This window comes from Vespula vulgaris, chromosome 3 (assembly GCF_905475345.1).
Source record: "Vespula vulgaris chromosome 3, iyVesVulg1.1, whole genome shotgun sequence".
NCBI classification, from domain to species: Eukaryota; Metazoa; Arthropoda; class Insecta; order Hymenoptera; family Vespidae; genus Vespula; species Vespula vulgaris.
The window spans coordinates 10,800,506-10,825,373 of NC_066588.1; the positions used below are offsets into that span (position 1 = coordinate 10,800,506).

Genomic DNA, 24,868 nt, shown 5'->3' on the forward strand with positions numbered 1-24,868 from the left:
AATAATCATTTGTTACACTTATCGCTGTATCAAAAGTATAAGGAATTCTTTGTGGTCGTGCCTAAAAATGAACAAGAAAAGTTTATGAGAAATGAAGAGGAAGAGGACGCATTCACCTCTTTTCGACATTGCGCAGCAATGACCTTTATATAACAGTAATATTTTTGTTACATTGTGATAATGACAAACACATATTTAACAATAGGATATTATCTAAACATTTCTCGTAATGATAATAGATAAAGAATCAAACGGATACCGATTTACCCACGAATCGTAATCTCGTATTTATGTATGTATACACATATGTATGTATGTATTGTATGTATGTATTTTAATGTTGTACACATTTATTTGTTAAACACGATTTCTTGGCACGACTCATCCGTCCACGATTTATACGCAGAGACAAGTGCCGAATACAATTTAGCGCCCTCCTGTTGACGAATAGGATCAAAAAAAGGAAAAAAAAGATAAATAAAGAAAAAAAAAAAAATCCAAGAAATTCTACGATGACAAGTCGATCGAACGATTTCGCATTTTGGAGCGACTCTTTTATTTATTTATTTATTTATTTATTTATTTATTTATTGACTCTTTTTTTATTTTTGTGATCAGCGCACGCCGAAAGAAACCTATTTATTTCTTCTTTTTTTATTAATAATAAAAATACGATAAAATTGTTTACGATAAGATATTCGTAGAAAAATGTTCGTATAAAATTCTACTGAAAATTCGACGATAGTATCGAATAGTAATAATTATAATAGCAATTCAAAAAGAGGAATACAAAAAGAGAATTGTCTTGATGCTTTTTTTTTCTTCTTCCTTCTTTTTTCTTTCTTTCTATTTCTCTCTTTTCAAATTTCTCGTTTTGTGCGCGTGATTAATTGATCTATGTGCGATTTATGGAAATTATCCTTCGAATCAACAAAAGAAAGAGAAAGAAAGAAAGAGAGAAAGAGAGAGAGAGAGAAGAGTGAGAAAAAGAAGAAAAAAAAATGATCAAAGACGTTTCATCGTGACACACTTTCGGCGGGCTCATTCCTGCCGGTACGTTGTACCTACATACATACGCGCTTGACCGAAATCGCGGAAGTCTTAAAACGAGAGCATCGCTTTCGATCCTGCATCTCCTTTTTTTTCTCTTTTCTCTTTATCATTGTTATCATTTTTCTGTTCACTGCACTGAATTCCGACGACACGAATTTTTCAATCGTCGCTAATTATTGTATGTATATTAAACAATTCCCCTTCCCCTTTCCCCATTGCAACATTTCTGGTATGTTTTATATATACATATATATATATATATATATATGTATGTATATATATATATTTATTTATTTATATATGTAATATACTAATATTATATGTACAATTCCTTCGGATCGACGATTAGAAGAATGAGTTTGCCGATCGCGGAGAAGAAAAGCCGCAGGCCGGTAACTTGGAGAACACGAGACGGGATCGATCGATCGAAAAATTGAAGAGGAAGAAGAGTAGCCGAGTTCGATGCTTTTTTTGAACGATACGATGATCTTGACGATGATTATGATGACGATGATGATAACGATGACGATGACGATGACGATGACGATGACGATGACGATGATGATGAATATGAATAAAAAAAAAAAAAAAATTAAGAATACGAAGAATCGTCCTCTCTATCCTTTTTTCTTTTCTTTTTTTCCTTTTCTTTTTAATTTATATATACTTTTTCTTTTCTTTTTCTTCGTTCTAAATGGCTCTCTTTGGCTCTCAAGATGTCTCTTCCTCCATTAAATTCTATGAAACAGTTCGAGTGATTCCTTTTTTTTAAGAAAAAAGATCCTCGAAGATCCTCAAAGATCACTCGAGCTAAGCCTTCCTTTTCGTAACGCCATTTGCATATCCATTAACGTGTCCATTTGTAAGTATTCCGTTACTGACTACTCCTTCGGATTTCTTCTCGTTTTCAACCATCTTCGATTTCTTTGTCTTCAGCCTCTCCAACTGTCTCTCCGCGTACGCTTGTTTACCCTGAAAAAAAAAGATAAAATAAAAAAAACACATTAACATAAATTGTTACATAAGAATCTAACACATTTTGAATACGTATTGAATACGTATCGTTTTCTTTTTTTTTTTAAACGGCAGAATTTTTTATTTTAAGACTCGCTGATAATCAATGATCACTTGAAAATATTAAATTTTGATTAATTTCAATGTATGGATTATATCATTTATTAAATATTCGAATGACTATCTGATTTTTTTATATCTTCGATTTGGTAAATTCATCAAACTATTATTGTATTTTAATTTTCCGATTGATCATTCATATTGTATAAATTATGAAACGATATCTCTAAATTAGAGAAACGAATAATGATTATTTAGTATTCATGAAATAACTATTTATATTATCTAATATGACTTCCTACGAATATATTACAACGATTAAAAATTTAAGTGACTTAGGAAATTATATCGTATTTCATTACATTTTATGTATCACTGATATTATACACGAATGTTTTATTTCGAAAGAATTACCATAAATGTCATAGATTATTTATTTAAATGATATTTAAATTGTTTATATGTTAAAGATACTCACCTTGGCGATATAGGCCTTAGCATAAAAGTTTCCAAATAGAACAATGAATGATATCATATAAATGACGAGTGCATACTGCATCCAAAGAGGGAAATCGCAGCCTGATCGAATACCATTAATGCCAAGAATCAGAGCCGTTGTAAATTGGATTAATTGGAGAATCGTCAAGTATTTCTTCCACCAAAGATATTTGGAAACCGAGGGACCCAAAGCAGCTAACCCATAATACGAATACATCAACACGTGGATGAAACTGTTTACCATAGCTGGTAAGAAAGCTGAAATGAAAGGTAAAATTATTAATATTGAGTAAAGGTTTAGTAAAATGAACTTATAATATATGAAATCAAAATAAACTTATACTCGTAAAGGATTCTTAAGATAATTTAAATCGAATAAAAAGTTATTCATACTTACTGGATCCACTTGGAACCCATTTGATACCGATCCACCAAAGGGAAAACATCGTCGAGTGATGATAGACGTGCAGGAAGCTCAACTGATTGTCCTTCTTACGTAAAATAAAGAAGAATGTGTCACAAAATTCTAAGAGCTTGCTAAAGTAGTACCACCATACCGCGTGTGCGATCTGTGAAAAATGATATTATATGTATATATGAATAAAAATTACAATTTTCGAGGAGCACATTAATTTAAACATCGATTTATTTTTATTTATTTTATATATTAATTCGAATATTAATAGTACGTTCGTACCTGCATTTCATCTGGACGTGTTATGTGTCTAATTGGTTGACAAACGTAGCTATATCGTAACCTTGTAGAAGCAACGAGAAGTTGAATGGCAATATAAGCATTGAGACAAGCCATGGCAAGATTGTATGGTACGAGAGCCCAAGTAAGCTTAAAAGCTTTTCGTTTTTTCATGATCTTTGGTCCAGCCCAAACGATCATGAGGTACAGCATCGTGTATATTAAAGTTGGTTTTGGTGAATCGACTAGCAGCCATCCTCTCGTTCTTTCGTCTAATCGGAAAATTTGTACAAATTTTTATTGTCACATAAAAAAAGAAAAAAATTTGGATAACGAATAAATTTTTTTTCCTAAATTACTTCTCGAAATAATTTCAATAAATATAAAAGCGATGAAGTTCGTGATATGTTCGATAATCGAGAAATAATGATTAATAAGAAAATCGATCATACCTGCTAAAGAGAGAGTCCAGAGATAATAATCGTAGACGTCATTGATAAGTGTCGTCGTTGAATTAATAAAGCTCGCCATTGTCTATAACGAAAGAAAATAAAATCCTTTTCTCGTTCATCATTTTCCTTCGTCTCGATATCATTTCTCTTCGGTGCTTTGAAGCTCTTAGAAATCTCTTTAGTGATGGAAGGAGTTGTAATAAAAGAGAAACCTACGGGGTCAATCTTCGACTTTCATTTCATACAGGAAATTCAGGGTTGGCTATCTTGTATGTGTATACATACGTATATGTGTGTTTGATCGTTCTGTATTAGCTGATGGAGCGGAAATATCGATAATGAAATTTACATTGGGAAATATTTCATTTCCTTGGCATCGAAACGTACCAATGATGAAATTACCTACTTCTTATCTTATCATTTTTGTTCAGAACAAAAATCTTTTATATCCTTTTTTTTTCTTTTTTTTTTGTATTAGATTTTTTGTTTTTTTCGTTGCTTGAAAATTTACAAAATTTTTTCTTCGATAGATCCGTAGAAAGTTTGAAAAAAAGAAAAGACTCCAAACAATTTTGTAGAAATGATTTAGTAATTCGATTAATTCGTAGAAATTAGAAAACGTCAAATCGAGAAGCCAAAGAAAAAAAAAGTGGCGTTAGATTCGCAATGACATTTTTTAATAACATGTTATTAAGAAGTTAATATTTTTAATGTCCTATGTTCACATTATAGTTACGGTCATTCACTTTGAGTGAACAAATCTTTTAATAACTTTCACGTCGCACGAAAACTCTCATTCCTACCGTCTAATTCAAACCCTTACCGGAACTAATTTCTTCGAGACGTGTTTATCCATTCGCAAACCAAATTTTAACAACTGAGAAAATTAGATTCGAGAAATAGAATTTAATACTCCTTGAACCTGTCGCATTTTGTGTTAATTAATAATAGGATTTTTGATTCCTTGTATTTCATTTTTCTTTTTTCCTTATTTTTCTTTTTTTTATTTTTTTAATTTAAAAATATTTTATCACGTACAATGTAATCTTTCACATTTATTTATAAAATTTAAAAATATCTTATGAATAATATATCACTCTTATGAATTATGTAGAACGAGAAAGCATTTTTAAATTAATACGAAGTAACGGGAATTACGAAGCAATTAATTTTCAATCTATCATCTTAAATTTCTTAACTTCCCTATTACTAGTATAATAAAATCGACAGTATACTATCCGTTCTATCGACTCTCTCGCGTCATAAAGATGCACACGAGAACGAGCTTGATATTTCATAGTGAAATCAATGATCTCTTTCTCTTTAGCTTGTCTGTTGTAAATTCATCAAGTTCCGGTTAACATGAACATCTTATCTCCGACGTAAATGATTTCCCGAAGTGAAAGTTTTGATTAATCAATTGATCGTATCGTCAAGAGTGTTATAAACTTCACATTTTACTCAATTTGCGAATTTCAAATATATCTAAGTTCATGAAAATACGAAAAATCAGATACGAATATTGGAACGATTACCAAAAAAAAAAAAAGAGAGAAGAATAAAGATCGTTATATCGTATAAATTTTATATTCAATCGAAATGAAATAAAAGATCGAGGAAAAATATTATTAATATAATTGTTGTTAATATTACCTTGATCATCATTATTCGGTTATTTGAAGCGAAACCTTTCTTATCGGAAATTTCTTTTGTTATATTTTTAACGAATGAATAATGAAACAAAAAATAATCCTCTTACCTCGGCTTGCAGAATCAATTCTCCCCGATAAAATGAAGCCAATCTTCAAGCACGATACTTGCTGACTTTCTAGCCACCAAATTGAAATCTCAAGAGATCTTACTTTTAATACTATACAGTATATATTTACATATATATATGTGTATGTATATCAATTTGTATCCTCTCTTGAAATGGTAACACAATGTCAAGAGCCTCGCATGAAACCGAACGTTGAAATCACTCTTCTCAATGAAGAAATAGTTGAAGAAGAACAAAAAGAAAAAATGTTTGAAGAAGAAGAAGAAAAACAGGAAGAAGAAGAAATAGCGAGAAGTAGCAATAGCAGTAAAAGAAGAAGAAGAAGAAGAAGAAGAAGTAGAAGAAGAAGAAGAAGAAGAAGAAAAAGTACGAAGTAGGAAGACCGCTGACTTTGCCAAAATCCTGCCGAGGAATCGTCGTTTTCGTATAGCAGGGCTGTGCCGATGATGAGGACAGCGATATTGAAGACGACGTCGATCGGCAATGTGGCAGCGCCTCGCGTTGAAGTGACCGGTGTACTTTATAACCTTGGTCGTGGGTCCACGGAAGGTAATCGTGAAAGAAGAAGGGGAAGAGAAGTGATGGTCGAAACCCCTTAGGAGAGGTGGAAGACGTTCGTGGAGTGAGGTTAACACGTCAAATGAGGCCAAAATGTAAAAGCTGAGACAACTTCGATTTCCGGCTAGCTAAGTAGTGGGATACCACGTGCAGCTGATCACGAGAGCGTGGGGAATTCGATAGATCATTCGAAATCGTAGATTCGAGTAAGATCTCGCGATCGTACTTTGAACAACGACCTGATCTCTCAGATTGTCCCACCCTTGTACTCTCCCTTCCTTCGTTCGTTTCTTTCTTTTGCTCCTCCTACGAGCTCCTTTCGATCGTATTTCACCTTTCCAGGACAAACGGGTCTCGTACGAAGATCAACGTCTTTGAAATGACCTCATTTTGCGTAGCAAGAGTACCACAACTTGTTCACCACCTTCAGAGTAATCAACCGAGTTGATCTTTTTCACGGGCAAGGACATCGGATACTTTTTCCTGTAGAGTTTTGCTTGCAAAAATTCCCTTTCGATTCAATCAATTTTGTCGATACTGTCACTGTCCGATTAATCATACAATTTGGATTGGAATCCAATATGTACATGTGTGTGTGTGTGTGTGTGTGTGTGTGTGTGTGTGTATAAATTTGGATTGTTTGTATGTATTCAAGATATTATCGATCGATTAACGTTAATATCGTATACATTTCTTTTTCTTTCTTTTTCTTTCCATTTTATACGCATTCTTGAGAGATAACGAACAAGTGATAATGACATTGAAATTTGATTTTTCTTTTTTTCTTTTTTTCTTTCCTTACGTAGCAACAAGATAACGCTGTTACAATTAACGCTTAAAGGTTATGCTTAGAAAGGGAAATCAGAGTAGTCAGTTGAGTCAAGTCAGCAAACGTTATTTTTCTGATCGACTATATAAAATAAGATTTCTGGTGAAAATTAACGTTTGAATTAACAGAGAGTTTCGGATTAAAGGAATCACACCAAAATTTTATTCTTTCGTTTCTTATTTCTTTACAAGGAGGATATAGATTCGATAATCGAAGAGAAAGCATCGGCACGATATAAAAATGTGTGTATGTACAACGTATTTGCATGTGTATGTAAGTAGGTGGCAGACGGTGTAAAGGTGTATTAATTAAAACGGGTCAACAGTCCAAACTCTCTGTCTTTCGGTTCTTTTCAGACCCGAATCTCTCGCTGGACCAGTCCTACTCAATTTCACTACGTACACATTTCTTCCATCACATACCGTTCATTCAAGATTTTTATTTTTTACCATCTTATTTACCTTTCACTAGAGACAAGTACCGTTTATGTTAAACCAAACCTTTGCCAAGGCCAAAGTTTCTTCCTTACTATATTCGATGAATACTCGTTATATTGTCCTATTTTCTGATAAGTGACCTCGATTTTCGAATGATTTTATTAATTATATAACGGTTTATCAATTACTTAAATCAATCTGTCTGAATTCTATACGTTAACGTTAGACTTTGTAGATATTTGTTGTTTTTAATGATTGAGAAACTATTATTTATTATTTATAAATATTATTCATTGTTTATATATTAATATTATAACAATGATTATTATTTAATAAGTTAGTATTTTCGCGTTCAAAAATAATATTTCATTCGCCAATTTGTTAAGATGCATTCGCTAATATCTTTAATCTCTTGGCATAAAAATACGAGAAAAAAGAAAGTCATTAATTTCTCTTTCTCGAGTTGACCGACCTGAGATGATCGATTTCAATGTAAGAAAAACTTGTGTATGCTTTCGATTTTTTATATTGCATATTATCAATTGTTAAAAAAAAGGAAAGCAAAAACAAACAAGAGACAATTAAATATCTAATAATAAAATTAACTCGATGAAGAGATCAATGGGAAGAAACTGAAAAAGTGCTGACGAATATTGGATGGATGAATTCCTTACTGAATGTCTGAAAAGTCGAAAGTCATGACGAGAAACCTGTTTCTGTATATTTTACTGAACCAAATATGATTCTGGACCGTATCATGGGACAAACTGGAAGCTGGGTTACCGTGTTGAGTTTTCTCGGTATCCAAAAGAAACGGTATCAATGAAAAGAAATACAAACGAATCAGAAAAATAGAAACACAGAAAGAGAGAGAGAAGAAGAGAGAGAGAGAGAGAGAGAGAGAGAGAGAGAGAGAGAGAGATAGCAATGCTCGTACGTCCTTCTGCTTATCTGATCATTTTATTTTCTCTTTTTATTTCGTTCTCCAGGTCAAACGATGGTAAGAGAATAAAAAGAGTGGGAGAAAGAGAAAAAGAGAACGATAAGACAAGATACGTCGATAAGATAAATCGATTCAAGTAAAAAAAAATAGCTAATAAAGAATTTCTATGCCATTTTTTTCATTGACCTATACCACTTTAAAGATTTCTTCGAGGAAGCTATATTGATGTCCTTTCAATGTTACTTGAATCTTTTCTTTTTATTTCATTCTTTTTATAACGTAATATGTACACAAAATTGACATCTATATTTTTATTCTTATATGTGTGTGTGTGTGTGTCTGCGTGTGTGTATGCGTGTGTGTATGCGTGTGTGACACCTGTTATTTGTTAAAAAAAAGATGAATAGTATTTTCTTTCGTTTCTTTATCCTCAATTCGATTTGAAAGATTTGAAAGATCGAATCGTTCGAGCAGAACACTCCGAATATACGGTATCTATTTATATACTTTAGAAAATACATATTTGAGAGATCATCGTCCCTGAATGTTGTTTCGAAATAATGTCAACCGCATACAGAACATAAATATATGTGTGTACGTGTGTTTCAGAAATAGATCGCCAAACTTTAATAATATATTCTACACAATATGAAGATAAAAAAAAAATTGTATAAACATGGTTCCAGAAACACTTGTTTTTCTATATTATAAACATTTTATTATTAATAACAGACTTTAAGAATACTTGAAACTGTTACAACATCTCACTGTAGGAACTGTTGAAAATGATTTCCTTTCGTATTAATACATGGATTCTCGATACGGGACATATTGTGTAATGAAAATAAAAGATGTTTATAACTTGGAAAGAAAGCATTTTCGGACTTATGTTTATATAACTTTTTTTATTCTTAATAAAATATGTTCTTAAAATTTTGCGATTTATTATTATATATATATATATATATATATATATATATATATATATATATATATATCGCCTCGGAAGGTGGAGATCCAGTTACGATCGAAAGAGAATCATAGATGGCTCGGAGAAAACTTTCATTTAAACGTACTTCTTTTCCTGTACCGGAGAACGATCGGCTTCTTTCGAAGATGCAGAAACGATTTTATGTTCGCGAGTTTTAACGGTTCTCTACATACTATTATTATATTTTATATCCTCGTTAAAGAAAGAGAAATAATATTGGTAAAGAAACGTTATTGGAAACAATATAATGATATAATGATATAATAGCTGTATCAAATATCATAGTATAGAAGGAACATATACTATGATCTTCTAAAATCAACGAACAACATAAACTCATTATTGACCTATTAATTAATTTATGGGTGTAATCCATCCGTACGTCATTTTCAAAGACTTAGAAAAATAACATGGTTTACGAACGATCGAATGTTTATATTTCGAAAGAGTTTGCTTTGGGCTGGTTATGACCATCTCATGGGAGTTTGGAAAGTGTCACACTTTACTAAAAGAGTACAGACGTGTCATCGTGGTAATGAGGCATGTTGCATTTTTACAATTCGATGGCAGTCGAATATTATTATTAAATAGTAATAATAAAAAGAAAGAAAAGAAAACGTTGCTTATATATTATTCGTTCGTAAGTAAAAAACAAAGAAAGAGACGAGGAAGGAGAAAGAGAGGAAAGTCTAATTTTTTCTAGAAAAAGGGAAAAAAGAAAAAAAAAACGTTGCTCTCGATATTACGTACCGTTTGATAGTTCGAGCGGTAAAATTGAGGTATTAAATTTATACGATGATATAAATCAAAGTTACGTACATATATATATATAAAATACGAAAGAAAGAAAAGTGATCCGGAAAATCGTATAAACTTGTTGAATGTTTGGTATGTGAAAGATAATAATGGTCAAGGTTCTAAAACTTCATCATTATGCACTCGAAAACATCTTAAGGTCGTTTGAGAAGATGAACGGAAAACACCTGCATGAATAACGCATCCTTCTCTCTTAAAAGTAGAATGTATGTGTATACCCTCCTGTCTTGGCTCTTTTCAAATCGATGAAATGAGAAATGGCGACGCGTTGCGCGCGACCTCGTTTATCGTGTTAGAGTCGACGTTACACTCTCTATTTTCGTCAGGGATCCAGGTGACAGTAAGCTTTGATAGTAATTCAAGGAGGTAATTTAGTACACGGACTTTCTTGACTTGCTTTTTCTAACTTTTCTAATCTTTTGCCTTTATCTTTTTTTTCCTTCCTTTCTTTGTCCTTTTTCTCTTCAACCTTTTATAATTTTCTAATCTTCTTTTAATCTCCTTCTAATTTACTATCTTTTATTTCTTTGTTTCTTTTCTTGTTTAATATTTATCTTTTCTTGCCTCGCGTTTCCCACTCGGAGTAGAGATAATAAACTGTGAAATTTAACGTACTTACTCGATAAGATTAAACGTAACTCCGATATCAATTAAATCGATCAATAACTTGACCATGAATGTGCACGTTCACTTCGAAAAATGAACTTTCGATCGTAACTTTGATTTTGATTAAATCGATTAATAAGTTTCTTTTCATTTCGTATTGACGCATTCCTATTAATCAGCTGTTTCTGCTAGCTCATGAATCTATTCGACGGAGACGATGATGATCGCAAATACGGGACTACGATTAGTTGTCGAATCATTTACAGTTAATATAACTCCGCAATTAGCACAGAAACGTAATAAATTAGACAGAATGTAATCAATGATATTCTTCTGAATTCAATCATCCTTTCATTATAAATGAATTAATTAAATCGTGAATTAGAGAAGGATTTTAGAAAATTAATCATCGATATTTCCTTTTTTATTTTCTCATCGCTTGTTATGGAACTATTGCTGAAACAGTTTGACGTCATCAGCTTGTCACGGAAACGAATTGTTGCGGAATGTTGATTTAGTTAAAATTTAATGAAATAATATTTGACCTGATCAAGTCAAACATTTACATGGTGTCGCATAGTTTCCGAGAACTGAGTTCGCACCGTCGAATAAATATTCGATTTTCTTATGAGATTTGTAAAACGTTCGACAATGTTTAAATGACGTTAGTAAGTTTACTGGAAATTGGATATGTATATCTATAAAACTGATCTCTTGGCCTATCCATCTTTTCTTCTTCTTTTTTTTTTTTGTTCGAAACGACACGATAGAGAATCAACAATCATGTTCTATCAAAAAGAAAAAAAATATTCTACGTAGTTGTAGAAGCTCGTAAACGTTCGAAGGCCATTTACCGTTTCTCGCACGAAAGATTTCTACGAGCAAACGTTTCCCGGCAAGTATTTCAACAATTTTTACGCGGAAACAATACATATTCGAAAGAGTATAACTTCATTGTTTTTACCGAATTGATATTTCGAACGTTTTAGTACGAAAAGATTGAGGATTCAAATTTGAAGTAAATTTTATTTTATTACGTGTTCCACGTTTGATTCTTCGAGCGTTTAAGCGTGAAAAAGTTGAGAATTGAAATTTTGAATGAATTTGTTTTTATTGCGAATTTCACGTTTATTATTACGTTTTAACGAAAAGAAGGAAGATTGAAGATTCATCGAATTTAAAGTGAATTTGATTTTACTACGAATTTTTTGTTCGATGTTGTAAAGATTCTAAGAAGAAAGTCCTAAGAAACTTTTGGAAAATTTGAAATAATTTCAATTAGGATGAATATTAATGTGATATTTAAATAGTTGAGATGAGTGAAACCGCTTCTTCAAAGTACATGTTAACGATATCCGCTGGGTATTTACTTCATGCTAGGATGAAACGAAAGAAAAAGTTGTTCGATAGAGAGTGGTTGGTACTGCCTTTCTCTCAATGAATCTCTTAGATCGATAAGCTAGGTATGTTGCCGTTTCGATCATAGATACATTTTGATTGGCGACACGTTCGTTAATGCTAAATACGTGATTTTATCGAAAAAAAGAAAAGCAATAAATATTACATAAAATGAAAATATTAAAATAAATAATAATCACATTGATTAATAATCAGACAGATAAATCATTTGTCATTTCGAAGTTTCATTAAAAAGAATAGAAATTCACGAGTTAAATCATGATAAATTTTCAAGTAAGATGATATCACGAGTTATCTTTTAACGTTCTCGCGAATATATATTAGTAAATAATGATTTTATTTTGCTAAGAATAAAATCCTAAAGATAGTAGCAGTAATTTTCACGAAGTATCAAAGCAAACGAGTTCATCAATTTTCTGTATACTGGAAAGTATAATAAAATGTATCGATCGTATATAATCCGATAAAATTATAATCAATAACGATTAAAAAGTAGCGTTACAAAACTCAATCTTATCTTTTCTCTGGTATACAAAGTTGATTCGCAAGTTTCCAAGAGTAGTTTTCAACGAAAGAGAATAGAAACTGGTGATCACTCGACGATCGGTTTCACCGTTCTCGACCAACATCCTCTTCGGTATCTAGCGGTTATTAAATTTCGCTTTCCATAAAGAGAGATAAACTACATAGACGTTAACACTATTGAGTTGCGACAGTGAATGTACATGCGAATAATCAAACAGAAATCTTCTTACGATCGTTCTACGAGAATCGTCTTTTTTCGTGATTATTTTTTTCTTTAATGAGGAAACAAGAATCAAGGATAATAAAACGTACGATCGACAGTGAATAATAGAAATTTTAACTTAACCAGTAGATAAAACAACGGACCGTTCGGAAGTTACAACGATGATAATGAATAGACGAAAAAATAAATTAGTTGCTAGAAATGATGTTTAACATTCTCCGTTAAGAGTCAATAATTAATATGCAATTATTATGGGAAACGCTTGACATTATGGACAAATACCATGTATGATTTTGATTTGGTTACTTTTAACTTCCTTCTCTCTCTCTCTCTCTCTCTCTCTCTCTCTCTCTCTCTACCTCTCTTTCTCTCGTTTCTCTCTTCTTTTCTTTACAAACAACCTGTGACCTTTTCAATGACGCTTCAAAAATTCACGTACGACTGATCCTATAGCTGACGTCAAAGCTTGTCTTAACATCTATACGATGATTATGATGATGATGAGCAGTAGTGGTGGTAATAACGATGATGGTGGTGGTGGCAATAGTGGTGGTGGTAGTAAAGATGGTGGTAGTGTCGTGGCAATAGTATCTCTGTACTGAATCAAACGATACTCCTCGCTTTCGAGGTCAATGTCTAGGCCTGGCATATGCTCGCCCACGAATCATAAACCGAATGCACAGCAAAAGTTCACACCTTTTCTGCATCGACAACAACTTTCTTTGATCGAATGATTTCTTCTTTCTTTCCTTCCGTTTCGTGTCGTTTTCGTCGATTAGAAAGAAAAACGTATTTACTGGAAAAGCGTTATTTTTCTTGTTTTCTTTTATCTTTCTTCTATATATCTATATATTCTAAATATATTTTTTTTCTAATATATTTTCTAAATATATATATATTTTTTTCTTTCTTATCAGTACAATATAACGGTATAATTAATATATATATATATATATATATATATATAAAGATTTATACTAAAAACACAAATATATGCTAATTATATATATGTGCTAGAAATTGCTATACATGAAAAACGTATTTGCTGACAGTGTCAGTTTTTTTTTTATAAGCACTTCGATGTGTCTCAACTTTCCTGCAAGTATAATAATAATAACTTAACCTTTTCTAAAGTATAATGTATAACGGAATATTTTTAATATAAACAATTTTTAAGTTCTACGATTAAATAATTACGTAAATGACGAAAAATCCAAACGCGACGTTGTATTATAAATTGTTAATAATTATATATATTATATTTCATATATTTGCTGTTTACAATTTCAAATAATTGATTTTAAAAATATAATACTCACATCTGCACACACGTGCGCGTTGTGCACGATCGTTAAAAATACGATAAAAGTAATTTTATCCTTGAAGAATGAAATGTTACGATCGTGCAATTTCTAACATTCCTCCTCATTACGTTTACTTATGAAAAATATTGATAAAAGTTCCGAACGGCGTTCGACGATTTCACGATTTTACAGTTCTCGAATGAAGTCGCGAGTACTACACGATAACCGCGAATTATCGCCTCTAATTTGTTATGAGTACGTTAAAGAGAAATGACATCGTTTATTATCTTTGTTGTTTATTATGGTTTGTCTTAACTTGTGAATATTTCCCTACACGGAGAAGATTTCTCTTGGATTAAGACCACTTTGACTAATGTATCCAGTGTGTCTGTGTCTGTATACGTAGCTTGATAGAAGAAGCAAGCGAAAGTGAAATCTCTCGAGTAGAACGCGAATATTGTGGTTACTTATAATGGAGCTTTTATACATCAACAAAACGATAGCGATCGACGTATGAGTTTTAATTGAAAGATTTATTACCAAAACACGATGACGTGAAATCCTTAATAAGTAAATATACATCGATCTGTTTATATGACATTTATTAATTGCTTGACTTGTTTTATTAAAAAGTAATATTTGTAAAGATTTGTAAAGACTTGAAAAGATTTCATAATTTTTTTTTTGTTTTTTTTTTCTTGTTTTTAATGACGATACGTGTATCGATGTGAATAAATATTTTTTCGAAAGACTTTTAGTAAGTCCTTCAATTTTATTCGACAAATTAAATACCATGAATGTCATTGATGATTGACATTCAATTTTATAAATTTTATTTAAAACTTTCTCAAGATTTTTTAAATGAATGACATTTAAATGAATAAAAGTATATTTCCAAATAAAAACTTAATATAGACAATGATGTGGCAATGAATTCTTTTGTATTTTTTATTTAAAAAGAAAAAAAAATTATGGAAGATATTAAATGAATTTATTGATTTATGAAAAATTTAATTCGATAATATTCTTTTGCCTTCCAATTAAATGATCATGTTTGTAATTATTTTAATGATAAAAAAAAAAGAAAGAAAAAAGTAAAGAAAAGGAGAAAAAAAGAAAAAAAAAGTAAAGAAAAGAAAAGAAAAAGAATCAATTCCTTCCATTTGTTTTTGATCCGATCAAAGAAGACAAATAGAGAGCAGCTCGATCGCATCGTAACACGCGGAGAACTTAAAATACCCTAGAAGAGGAACGTGATGATGTGAATTTACTTTCGTGTCTCATCCGTTTCATTATCGACCCAGCGTAGATTTAAAGTAACGCTCACGAGAAAGCATCTACATATAAGATACACAAATGTTGATAATATCCGGGTGAAAGTTATAAAGGGAGAAAAAAGGAAAGAGTGGTGGTAGAGAAAGAGAAAGAAAGAGAGATAGAGAAAGAGAGAGAAAGAGAGAGAGGGGGGGGAGAGAAAGAGAGAGAGAGAGAGAGAGAGAGAGAGCGCGAGATAATTGTAGGAGAGATACTTATAAATAGAAAAAAGAACTTTAAATCATACATGTAACTTTTTATCGCGCATAATTTCCTTCAGAAAAGAAATGTCATATATTTTTTCGAGTACCCTTCTTATTACTCCAAACGTCGCGAGAACTTAATTAAAACGCGTCTACAGTACACACTTATCGTACTAACACGTTAGTGTTTTTTCTTCATCGTGACGTGAAATCATTGGTAAAGAGGAAGCCTTATTATACTAAGTTTTCGAACTAATAGTAATATCTTCGAATAGGAAATATAAAAGAGAATTAAAAAAAATAACAAAACACGGAAGAAAAAAAAATCGACGAGATCTCGACGGTACTTACACGCTCGTTCCAATCACACCGTGGAAACTCCGAGTTTTCAAGGAATGCCGACCATAGAAATTCCATTAACTCACGTAGATCTCTTGAACGTTCACTCGCAAAACGAAGAAATGATATTTTTCAATCGAATTCAAGCAACACTCCACAGTCATGATTGTTTCTTTATTTTGCTCGTTTTTCTTTAATCAACGTAGTGCCGGCTGACACAGCTCGGAGTTAAAACACCTGTTTTCTAAAACGTAAAGGTCATTGAACGAAACCGAACGATCCGTCACTAGTTTCTTTCTTTCGTTTTTATTTTCGCTATTCTTACGAACTTTTCTCGATGTAAACGACCAGAACAACCGCTCAGTGAAGAAAAAAGAAAATACGAGACTTCTTGGCAACGAAAAGTTTAAACCCTCGATCGAAAAAAAAATATTTCCCGAATTATTTGCCGATCAATTGTTATAGTTCAAGAAGGAACCGTTTCATTTCCATGGCACCAATTAAAAAGCACGACGGAGCTAACGTTCCTTCGGTTTTCCCGACGAGCTGCGAGGGTGGCGGGCGCCGGCCGGCCGCCATCATAGAAATCAATACGACCCTCGAGGGGTGTCTCTCGCAGCTCTATCATCGAATTCGATCGTGTAACGTTACCCTGTTAACCTGTTAACTCGACAGATTTTCGATCGGTAAACGTGAACCTATAAATTTTATTATATCTTTAGTTCAATTATTATTATTAAATAATTTCAAAACTATCTCATATCTTATTTCGTTTTATTATTGTTTCGATTAAAGGTAGAAAACTTCGAATAAATTAATAAATTGTAAAAAGAAAAAATTGAAAGAATATAAGTAATGCTTTTTATTACAGCAGTGATAAATAGTCTTTTTTTTATCAGGAAAAAAAGTTTCATTGCTTATCTCGTCTTTTCCAGTTAACAGGTTAAAGAGAGATATAGAAAGAGGACACGTTGTAAGTTCGTTGATCTTCTTTTCGTTTTCATGAATGAACACGGAAATGCACCTGAGAGTACTCGAGAGTTCACGGTTCGTCGAACATTAGGCACGACGAAAATGAAAATTTACGAGAAGAAATCTGCCCTCTTAGTCTTATATACCTCCACGACTTTCCACGTTTTAACGATTGATTTTCAAATTTTCAAGATTTAATTTAATATTTTTTACGCTGATACGTGGAATGAGGAAGAATAGTTTTTATAATTTTTATTTATCGTTTTCTTCTTACGTCATTTCCCATGTTGAACGTTAATTTTTTCTATCTTGTCTTTTTCATCTCGTTGTTAAACTAATCGATGCCTCATTAAAAAAAAAAAAATAATAAATAAATAAATAAAAAAGAAGAAAAACAAGTTACGTTCATTATCGTGAAAGTCATTGTTTAATGCATGCTTTCTTTTCCAAGATTAACGTCATAATCGTTAGACTTTACAATGTTTTGAAAAAAAAGATAAGAAGTACGTGTGTTTTTGAGAGTTTCTCTTTTCGATTTATATTGCCGTGAAAACGTTTTAAGAAAGAATTTCATGATAGCCTTCAGTGTCGATAAAAAGAGTAAGGAAAGATGAAATGCAATTGTCAATGATTAAACGTAGTTGACAAATATCACATGGTTTTATTGTTATAAAGAAATAAAACACAAAAATGTTGTAGTTAGGTATACGTTTTAAATGCGCATGTTTCTTCGATAGACAATTCATGCGAATACGCATGCGTGCGCATGTGCGTTTTCTCTCTCATATATATTTTAAGTATTTAAAATAAATTACAAACAAAATATATAATATCCGATATGATTGCTTAATCAAAAGATATTTTTCATTCTTTAAGAGCTTATTATTTTTTTCTTTACGAAATCACGAAATCATTTATTTTGTTTCTTATGAAAGATTTATACCGAATAATGTTATGTCGAAATAAATTAGACATTATATAATACTTCATTTTCAATGAAACGATAATTTTATGATCAATAAGATATTATGTAGAAAAAAAACTTATAAAGACATATTTGTATATATTATACGCGTATATGTCATAATTCGATTATGTTAATTTTTTTCTTTTTCTTTCTTTTTTTTTTTTTTTTTTGAAATGTTATTGAAGAAAACATTACAACGATAGATTTTTAAATATATATTATAAAGAGTGTTTAAAATAAGCCATTACGTTCTATTGGAATATTTTTTCATCCGAAGACGTCATACAGCTATAGCACTTCCATTGAAATTACCATACATAAACGATCATTTATTCCTTTATCAAAATAATATGTCGATATTTTCAGCACGAGATCTTATAACTGCGTAACTGCGTAAGTGCGTAACTGCGTAATCACTAAAATCGCAGTCTCAGCCGATGACAATGCAATCACGATCATTATAATTTATCCTATCTTTTTAGATATAATAACTTTATAATAAATATTATATAAATAATAGATAATAGATATTGTAACTTTATAATATTGATAGCGTAATTAAACGTAATGACTTAACGATCAATAAACTTTCAACAGTAATTAGACTGTTGGTCGAATAATTAACTTTTCGATTATATTCGATTAAAGGGTTAAATATCAAACGTACATACTCATCGTGATTTCTAAATCGAAGTTTTGCATCCTTAGCTTTATTTGTTGAACAGATTGCTCTCTCGTGAGAGAGACCTACGTAAATGGGACAATACATGAGAAGAAAATCATCGGGCGAGTGAACTTTCTACACCAAGCTCCGTAACATTCCAACGAACGGAACACTATTTATCTATCCTCCTCCTACGCATTCAATAACTATTTCAACGAGGACGATAAATGATTACGGCGACTATGTTGCAATAAGTTTATCGTATTTTTTCTCGAGGAACGTCCTAGCATTCAAGAAAATTAAACGAGTTCAAAATAACAACATACTTATGAAAAAAGCAAAAAAAAAAAGCAAAGATAATTAATGATTTTTCAAAATCATATATTTTTTTCTTTCTGAATATTAACTAATCGTTCATGACTATTAATGATATTAACGATTAGAGACGAAAGAAAAAAAAGCCATAGATGGTGAAAACTTGTTTCTTGTTTATTAGAGATCATTTGCATTAGAATTACTTAGTTTATAAGATATAAATATTGAACAATTTATTTCAAAAATTTATAAGAACCCAATGGAATGTATCCTGCTTGTTGCCAATACATATGTATCACGTAGAAACAGATTCTGTAAAATAGCTCCAGGCGAGATACAGAAGAGTGGTAGAATGTGGCGGATGGATCGTGAGAAAGGCGATCGTTTTGGATCCTTCCAAAGTTTCACCACGAAATAAATATTATTTTTCATCTGACCAGATATTGTAATGGAATTTTGATTTCGGTTGGTTTCGAGAACACGTCGAGAGGTTTTGTAAGAGATGAAAGAAAACAAAAGAAAATAAAGAAAGAGAGTAAGAAAAATATGGACTCATCGAGGTCATCGATTGAGGTCAACTTTTAAAGACACGTAATGTCTAAGCCCAGTATGGTAGAAACATGTACCGTTGTCTTTTCTTGGATACTATCAATGAGAAAACTCGATTATAATACAACTCCTGACAAATTGTTTTTGATCAGATTTGGAAATATGAAATTGATCATTTGTCAACATTGACAAATATATTTTATAATTATAAAATATTTTATTATATTATTGAAACTAATGAGAAAATAAAAGGGATATTAGTGGTATAAGATAAGTAATAGCAGTACATTAGAAATTATTACTTATTATTAAGAAAAAAGAAAAGATAAGAAATGAAATATTGCATGAAAAAAAATTGTCGATTGGTGAAAGTCTTAAAAAAAAGTTTTCGATAATCGTTCGGACAACAATCTCAATGAATCTGTTAAGTGCGTCACAAGAATGTAAATTTTGAGTTATATCTGATAACAGTTAATTGATATTCATTACTGGAGCAAGTTTAAAGTTTACAATATAAAATAAAAAGAGATGACATTACGTCAGCATTATTGAAACGATATGAAAAGAAGAGTAATTCAACTTCTCTGGCAAGGAATTACTCAAAGAAAAATCACTGGGTACACTCAAAGCATCATTAGTTATCTGATAAAGAAGTACAATGAAACTGGCAGCATATCTAATCGTAAAAGATGTGGCTGTAGTCGTTCAATGAGACAACAGAAAATTGCATGCAATTCTTAAAAATATGAAACGCGCTACTTCAAAACGGATTAATAAGAAGTGGGCACAGAATGTTTGTGATAGTACCGTTAGAAATCGATTAATCGATTAAATATTCTTTCCTCGCGAAAGAACATAAAAAGAAACGGTTATTATGGTGTAAAAAATATGTAAATTGGATAATGGAGGATTGGTCGAATGTGATTTTCAACGACGAATCACGTACATATATATAAGTATTGGAGCTACGAATGACGTAAGAACATTTGTTTGACGAAGATCTGATAAAAATTTTCGCGAAAAATGTTTAAATTTAAAATAGAAAGAAAAAATATTTAAATATTTTGAGATTCGGAATATTATTTTTTCTTTTTTAAAAAGATAATGTTAGCTGACTTTATGAAAGTAAAGTAGTAAAAAATTTTTTACAATTTTTAACAAAAGATTGCCTGCATACAGCCACGATTTAAACCTAATTCTAAACTTATGGACAAAATTAAAGAAATCAGTTCATTCAAAAAAACCATGAAATAAAGACGAAGTTTGAGAAACTATAAAATTATTGAAGAAAAATATTTTATTCACGGATTGTAAAAATCTAATTTCTTTCATCAAAGTTAAGATATTAAAGATATCATACGCACACGAGGAGATATAACAAAATATTAATGAAATGTTGTTTCTTCAAAAATTTTAATATCAATAAAGAGTTTGATCAATTTTATTCCCGAGCAACGTTTCGTTTATTCATTTCTTTCTTTTCAATAATAAATATTAATTTCTGACATACTGTTGTTACTTATCTAAATGTTCTTTACTTTTAACAACATTAGTTACAACAACATAAAATAATATTTTATAATTATAAAACATAAATGATTCTCAGTCGATTTCACATTAGTAAGAATGAATCTGATCGAAAACTTTTTGCCAAATTTGTAAATATTGTCAATATTATAATACGCAACACGTGCGGCTACTCGCCATATTGAAATCTCCGAGCATGGTTATTAGCAACCCTTGATCGATAGATCTCCTTTCGTTTCTTATATTTCTTTTTTTTTTTTACTTTTCACTACTATCAACGCAAGAATATGATCTATCTCTTACATAATGCAACAAAATAATTGCTACTTCGAAGTGTATAACTATAACTGCAATTAAAATAGATTGCATATAAGTGACCGGTTAATAGATTAATTGGCATGCCTTTCGACTTGACTCGAAATGTCGATCGAAAAACATTGACAGTTCTCTAAACTTCTAAGATGAAGAGCACGATTCTAATAATTTTTCTTCACTCTTGTTTGAGCTCCTTGCCGGAAGTTTTTTCCTCTAGGTAATATTCTCAATCGTATTTTCTTTACTTTTTTTTCTTTTTTTTTTTTTTCTCTTGAGAATAATTATTTATCTCCAAAACATTTGATTTTTCTGAAAGAAAGAGAGAGAGAGAGATTTTGTTTGATTTAATTTCAGTATTTTCGGAGGAAGTGTTAAGAACCGTACCATGAAGCCAAGAGTCGTATTGCCAGATAATTACGTGAAAGGTTTGCAATATATAATTAAATTTGATTGTCTTTTTAAAATTCGATCAGCGATATTTGTTTCATCTGTTTCATTAAAGAGATCCGACCACCATCGAAGAAGGGTGTCCCAGTGACAGTTGACTTCAGTATTTTTGTCGTGGACATAAATTCCATTAATGTCGAGGATATGGATTTTAGGTGACTCTTTAAATTGATACGAGTCGATAAACTAAAATAATCCTTTAGGATCACTCGATGTTATCATTCGAAACGATGATTTATTTTTTATTTCATAGAGTCGACATGTTCGTTCGTCAAAGCTGGACCGAATCACGACTTTATATGCTCGATGATATCTTCGAGGAAGGAGACGATTATGTTATCTTTCCAGCAGAATTCTACGATAATCTTTGGCAGCCCGATCCTTATTTTTTGAATTCAAAAGTCTCCGGTAATTATATCATCAGCTTGCTTTGCTAAGTTATCTCTTTAACACTCATTGCCGATTGACGCTTCGATCAAATTAGCAGTTCGCGTGTAGTACCTGTTTCGAGATATCGTCTTCCATTTGCCATTATTGCTCGCACGAGTGATTCCTACAATCACGATCTCGTGACAACTGTTAATGCGGCACTACTGTCTCGCAGAGATCGCTACCTTAAACCACAAATTCTCATCGGTCACACTGTACAGAAATAAAACCGTCCGATATTCCGCGCGAATGCACGCGATTATAGCGTGTCAAATGGAATTCCAGCTTTATCCCATGGACATACAAGTCTGTCCCATCTATGTGGAAAGTTGTAAGTAAGATACAGATGAACTTTATGAATATTTTATCTCGAACATTACCGAAGGATTTTCTTTGCAGTTTCTTACAATAGTCAAAAGTTACGATTGAGATGGGACGATAGCGGTGTAACGGTGAATCCTGAGTTAAAATTGTTACAATATAATATAGGGAAACCGGTTGTATTCGAAGAGACTACTATGATGGAAAAAAATGGTAAGTTATTTTATTTTCTTCTAAAACTAATTTCCACCACAGGGTAGATTCGGAATTCGATAAGAATAGAAAAAAGAACATACAATACATAGAATTAATCGAATGTCGTTTAGGAAATTTCTCAAGGTTGGTAGTTTTGTTTCGATTTGAGAGACAAATCGGACATCATCTGATACAAACGTTTGCTCCATCGACGTTAGTCGTGATGTTCTCCTGGTTCAGCTTTTGGTTGGATTTGGATGCTATACCCGGACGTGTAGCTCTTTTGGTAACGAGTATGCTTACTTTGGTGACCATGTTTACTGGCTTGAAAAGTGACATACCTCCGGTTGCGTATGTGAAAGTAAGTGCTTGCATAAAAAGGACTCTATTCAAAAACTATATGTTTTCTCCTCCAATTAATTTTGTTGAAAGTTTGCATATTTCTAGATTCATATATGTGTCATCGATTCCCAGCTTTTACTTTCTTATAAGCCTTGAAAATGAAAAAGGAAGAGTTCTACGTACGCAGTTAGCAAAATCTTTTGAAAATTATAATTTTTGACTGAAAAAAAAATATCGATCTGATTCTTGTAGCAAAAAATCGCAATAAATTCAAACTTTCGAATGATGTATCATTTTTTATTTTTACAATGTTTTTAAGTTAACTTTCTTTTTACTCATTTTTTTTAGTTTTTATAGTCCGTGAAAAATGTAGAAAAATTGCAATATCCAAAAAAATTATCTTCAGATCTTAACAAAAAATTCTAGAATAAGAAGCTCACTTCATCCACTTTAAATAGTATAAATTTCATCTTCGGGAAACTTTTCGTTTCAGAATTATAAAATAAAATTCAATTCGACGATCAAACTGTGGCTGTAATGTTTGAACAGAATAAATATTTTCTTTAATATATTATGGTTTAATAAAATTCTGGTAGAGCTCACATCAACGGTTATCAACACTGAAGTAAATGAAAATCAATTGGGTATCAAACAAAGATGGATAGTAAGAAGTCAATAATTCACCGAAAAGATTTAAATATTTTCAAAAAGTTATATCTTTCGAATGTCTACTCGAAGATACTACAATTAATTATAAAATAAAATTTTTTTAATCCTAAAATAAAATAAACTTGTGTACTCCACAACGTATATTTTAAATGAATATACAGATTAAACAATAATAATTCAGAAATAGACTCAATATTATTAAAAAACTTACGATTTCAAAAACTTAACATAATGTAGTAGACTGTCGAACGTGAAGCTCTTGTATGCAAACTTCCAACAAAATTAATTAATGTGGAAAACATATGATTTTTGAATAGAGTCCTATTCCTTAAACACTTTTCAAGAATGAACGATATTGAAATATCGTTAGTAAAATGAATTATATTATAAACCAACAGTATTATAAATTTCTAGGCACTCGATGTTTGGATGGCTGGTTGCATGATGTTCGTATTTGCTGCTCTGGGAGAATTTGTGGTAGTCAAAGTGCTTGATTTGCGCTATCAATTTGTAAGCGATATACAATCGTCAATTGAACCTCAGAGCTTTCAAACGGTTTGTATATGTTTCTTTTTTCTATTTTTCATACGATTAGAAATACGTGATTTAACATACCACGCTTAAAGTTGTATTATCACTGTTTTGCTATATACATATATATGTATGTAATATTATTATGGAGCTGTTATTTATCTGTGATTATTTAGCGATTAGTTATGATGGATAAAAGCCAAAATTCTGGATTCTGGGATTATGATACCATATATGTAACAAAATCAAAGAACAATCGAGCAGGCAGCAAACATCTTTTACAAACATGGCTTGATCTTGAAACATCGTCTCTATTTCCTCATCGAACACGATCGCAACAAATAGATCGTTATAGCAGGGTTGGATTTCCCATTCTTTTTCTTTTATTCGTCGTTTTATATTGGCCTATACTTTTGCTCAAGAAAGCAGCATAATAAGTAAGTTTATTTAATGTAATGTCAATCAACTCTTTTCAGTATTAATTGACCTTGTTTTGACACACTTAGCATATGTCCATGTTGTTAAGATTGCTATCTGTATAAACATATCTCTATGTGAATTTTTGAT

The 24,868-nt window shown here is 31.3% G+C and overlaps 2 protein-coding genes across 4 annotated transcripts; one reads left to right on the forward strand and one right to left on the reverse strand.

Moving 5' to 3' along the window:
- Positions 1–1,294: 1,294 nt before the first annotated feature.
- LOC127062204 (elongation of very long chain fatty acids protein 4-like) lies at positions 1,295–16,625 on the reverse strand. Of its 2 annotated transcripts, none has more exons than XM_050989977.1 (6): positions 16,071–16,625; positions 3,772–3,853; positions 3,323–3,591; positions 3,023–3,194; positions 2,606–2,883; positions 1,295–2,025 (listed from the first exon to the last, which is right to left on the reverse strand). In XM_050989977.1, the coding sequence occupies exons 1-6, from the start codon at positions 16,134–16,136 to the stop codon at positions 1,864–1,866; spliced, it is 1,029 nt and encodes a 342-aa protein (XP_050845934.1). In that variant the 5' UTR covers positions 16,137–16,625; the 3' UTR covers positions 1,295–1,863. The 2 variants fall into 2 exon arrangements, with proteins under 2 accessions (XP_050845934.1, XP_050845935.1); XM_050989978.1 differs by lacking the exon at positions 16,071–16,625 and adding an exon at positions 5,531–6,903.
- Positions 16,626–19,888: 3,263 nt separating this feature from the next.
- Positions 19,889–24,735, forward strand: LOC127062203 (glycine receptor subunit alpha-1). Of its 2 annotated transcripts, none has more exons than XM_050989976.1 (9): positions 19,889–20,501; positions 21,722–21,792; positions 21,870–21,969; positions 22,068–22,222; positions 22,419–22,574; positions 22,643–22,777; positions 22,891–23,120; positions 24,185–24,325; positions 24,478–24,735. In XM_050989976.1, exons 1-9 carry the CDS (start codon positions 20,497–20,499, stop codon positions 24,733–24,735), a joined length of 1,251 nt encoding a protein of 416 aa, XP_050845933.1. In that variant the 5' UTR covers positions 19,889–20,496. The 2 variants fall into 2 exon arrangements, with proteins under 2 accessions (XP_050845933.1, XP_050845932.1); XM_050989975.1 differs by lacking the exon at positions 19,889–20,501 and adding an exon at positions 20,514–21,584.
- The last annotated feature ends 133 nt before the right edge of the window (positions 24,736–24,868 follow it).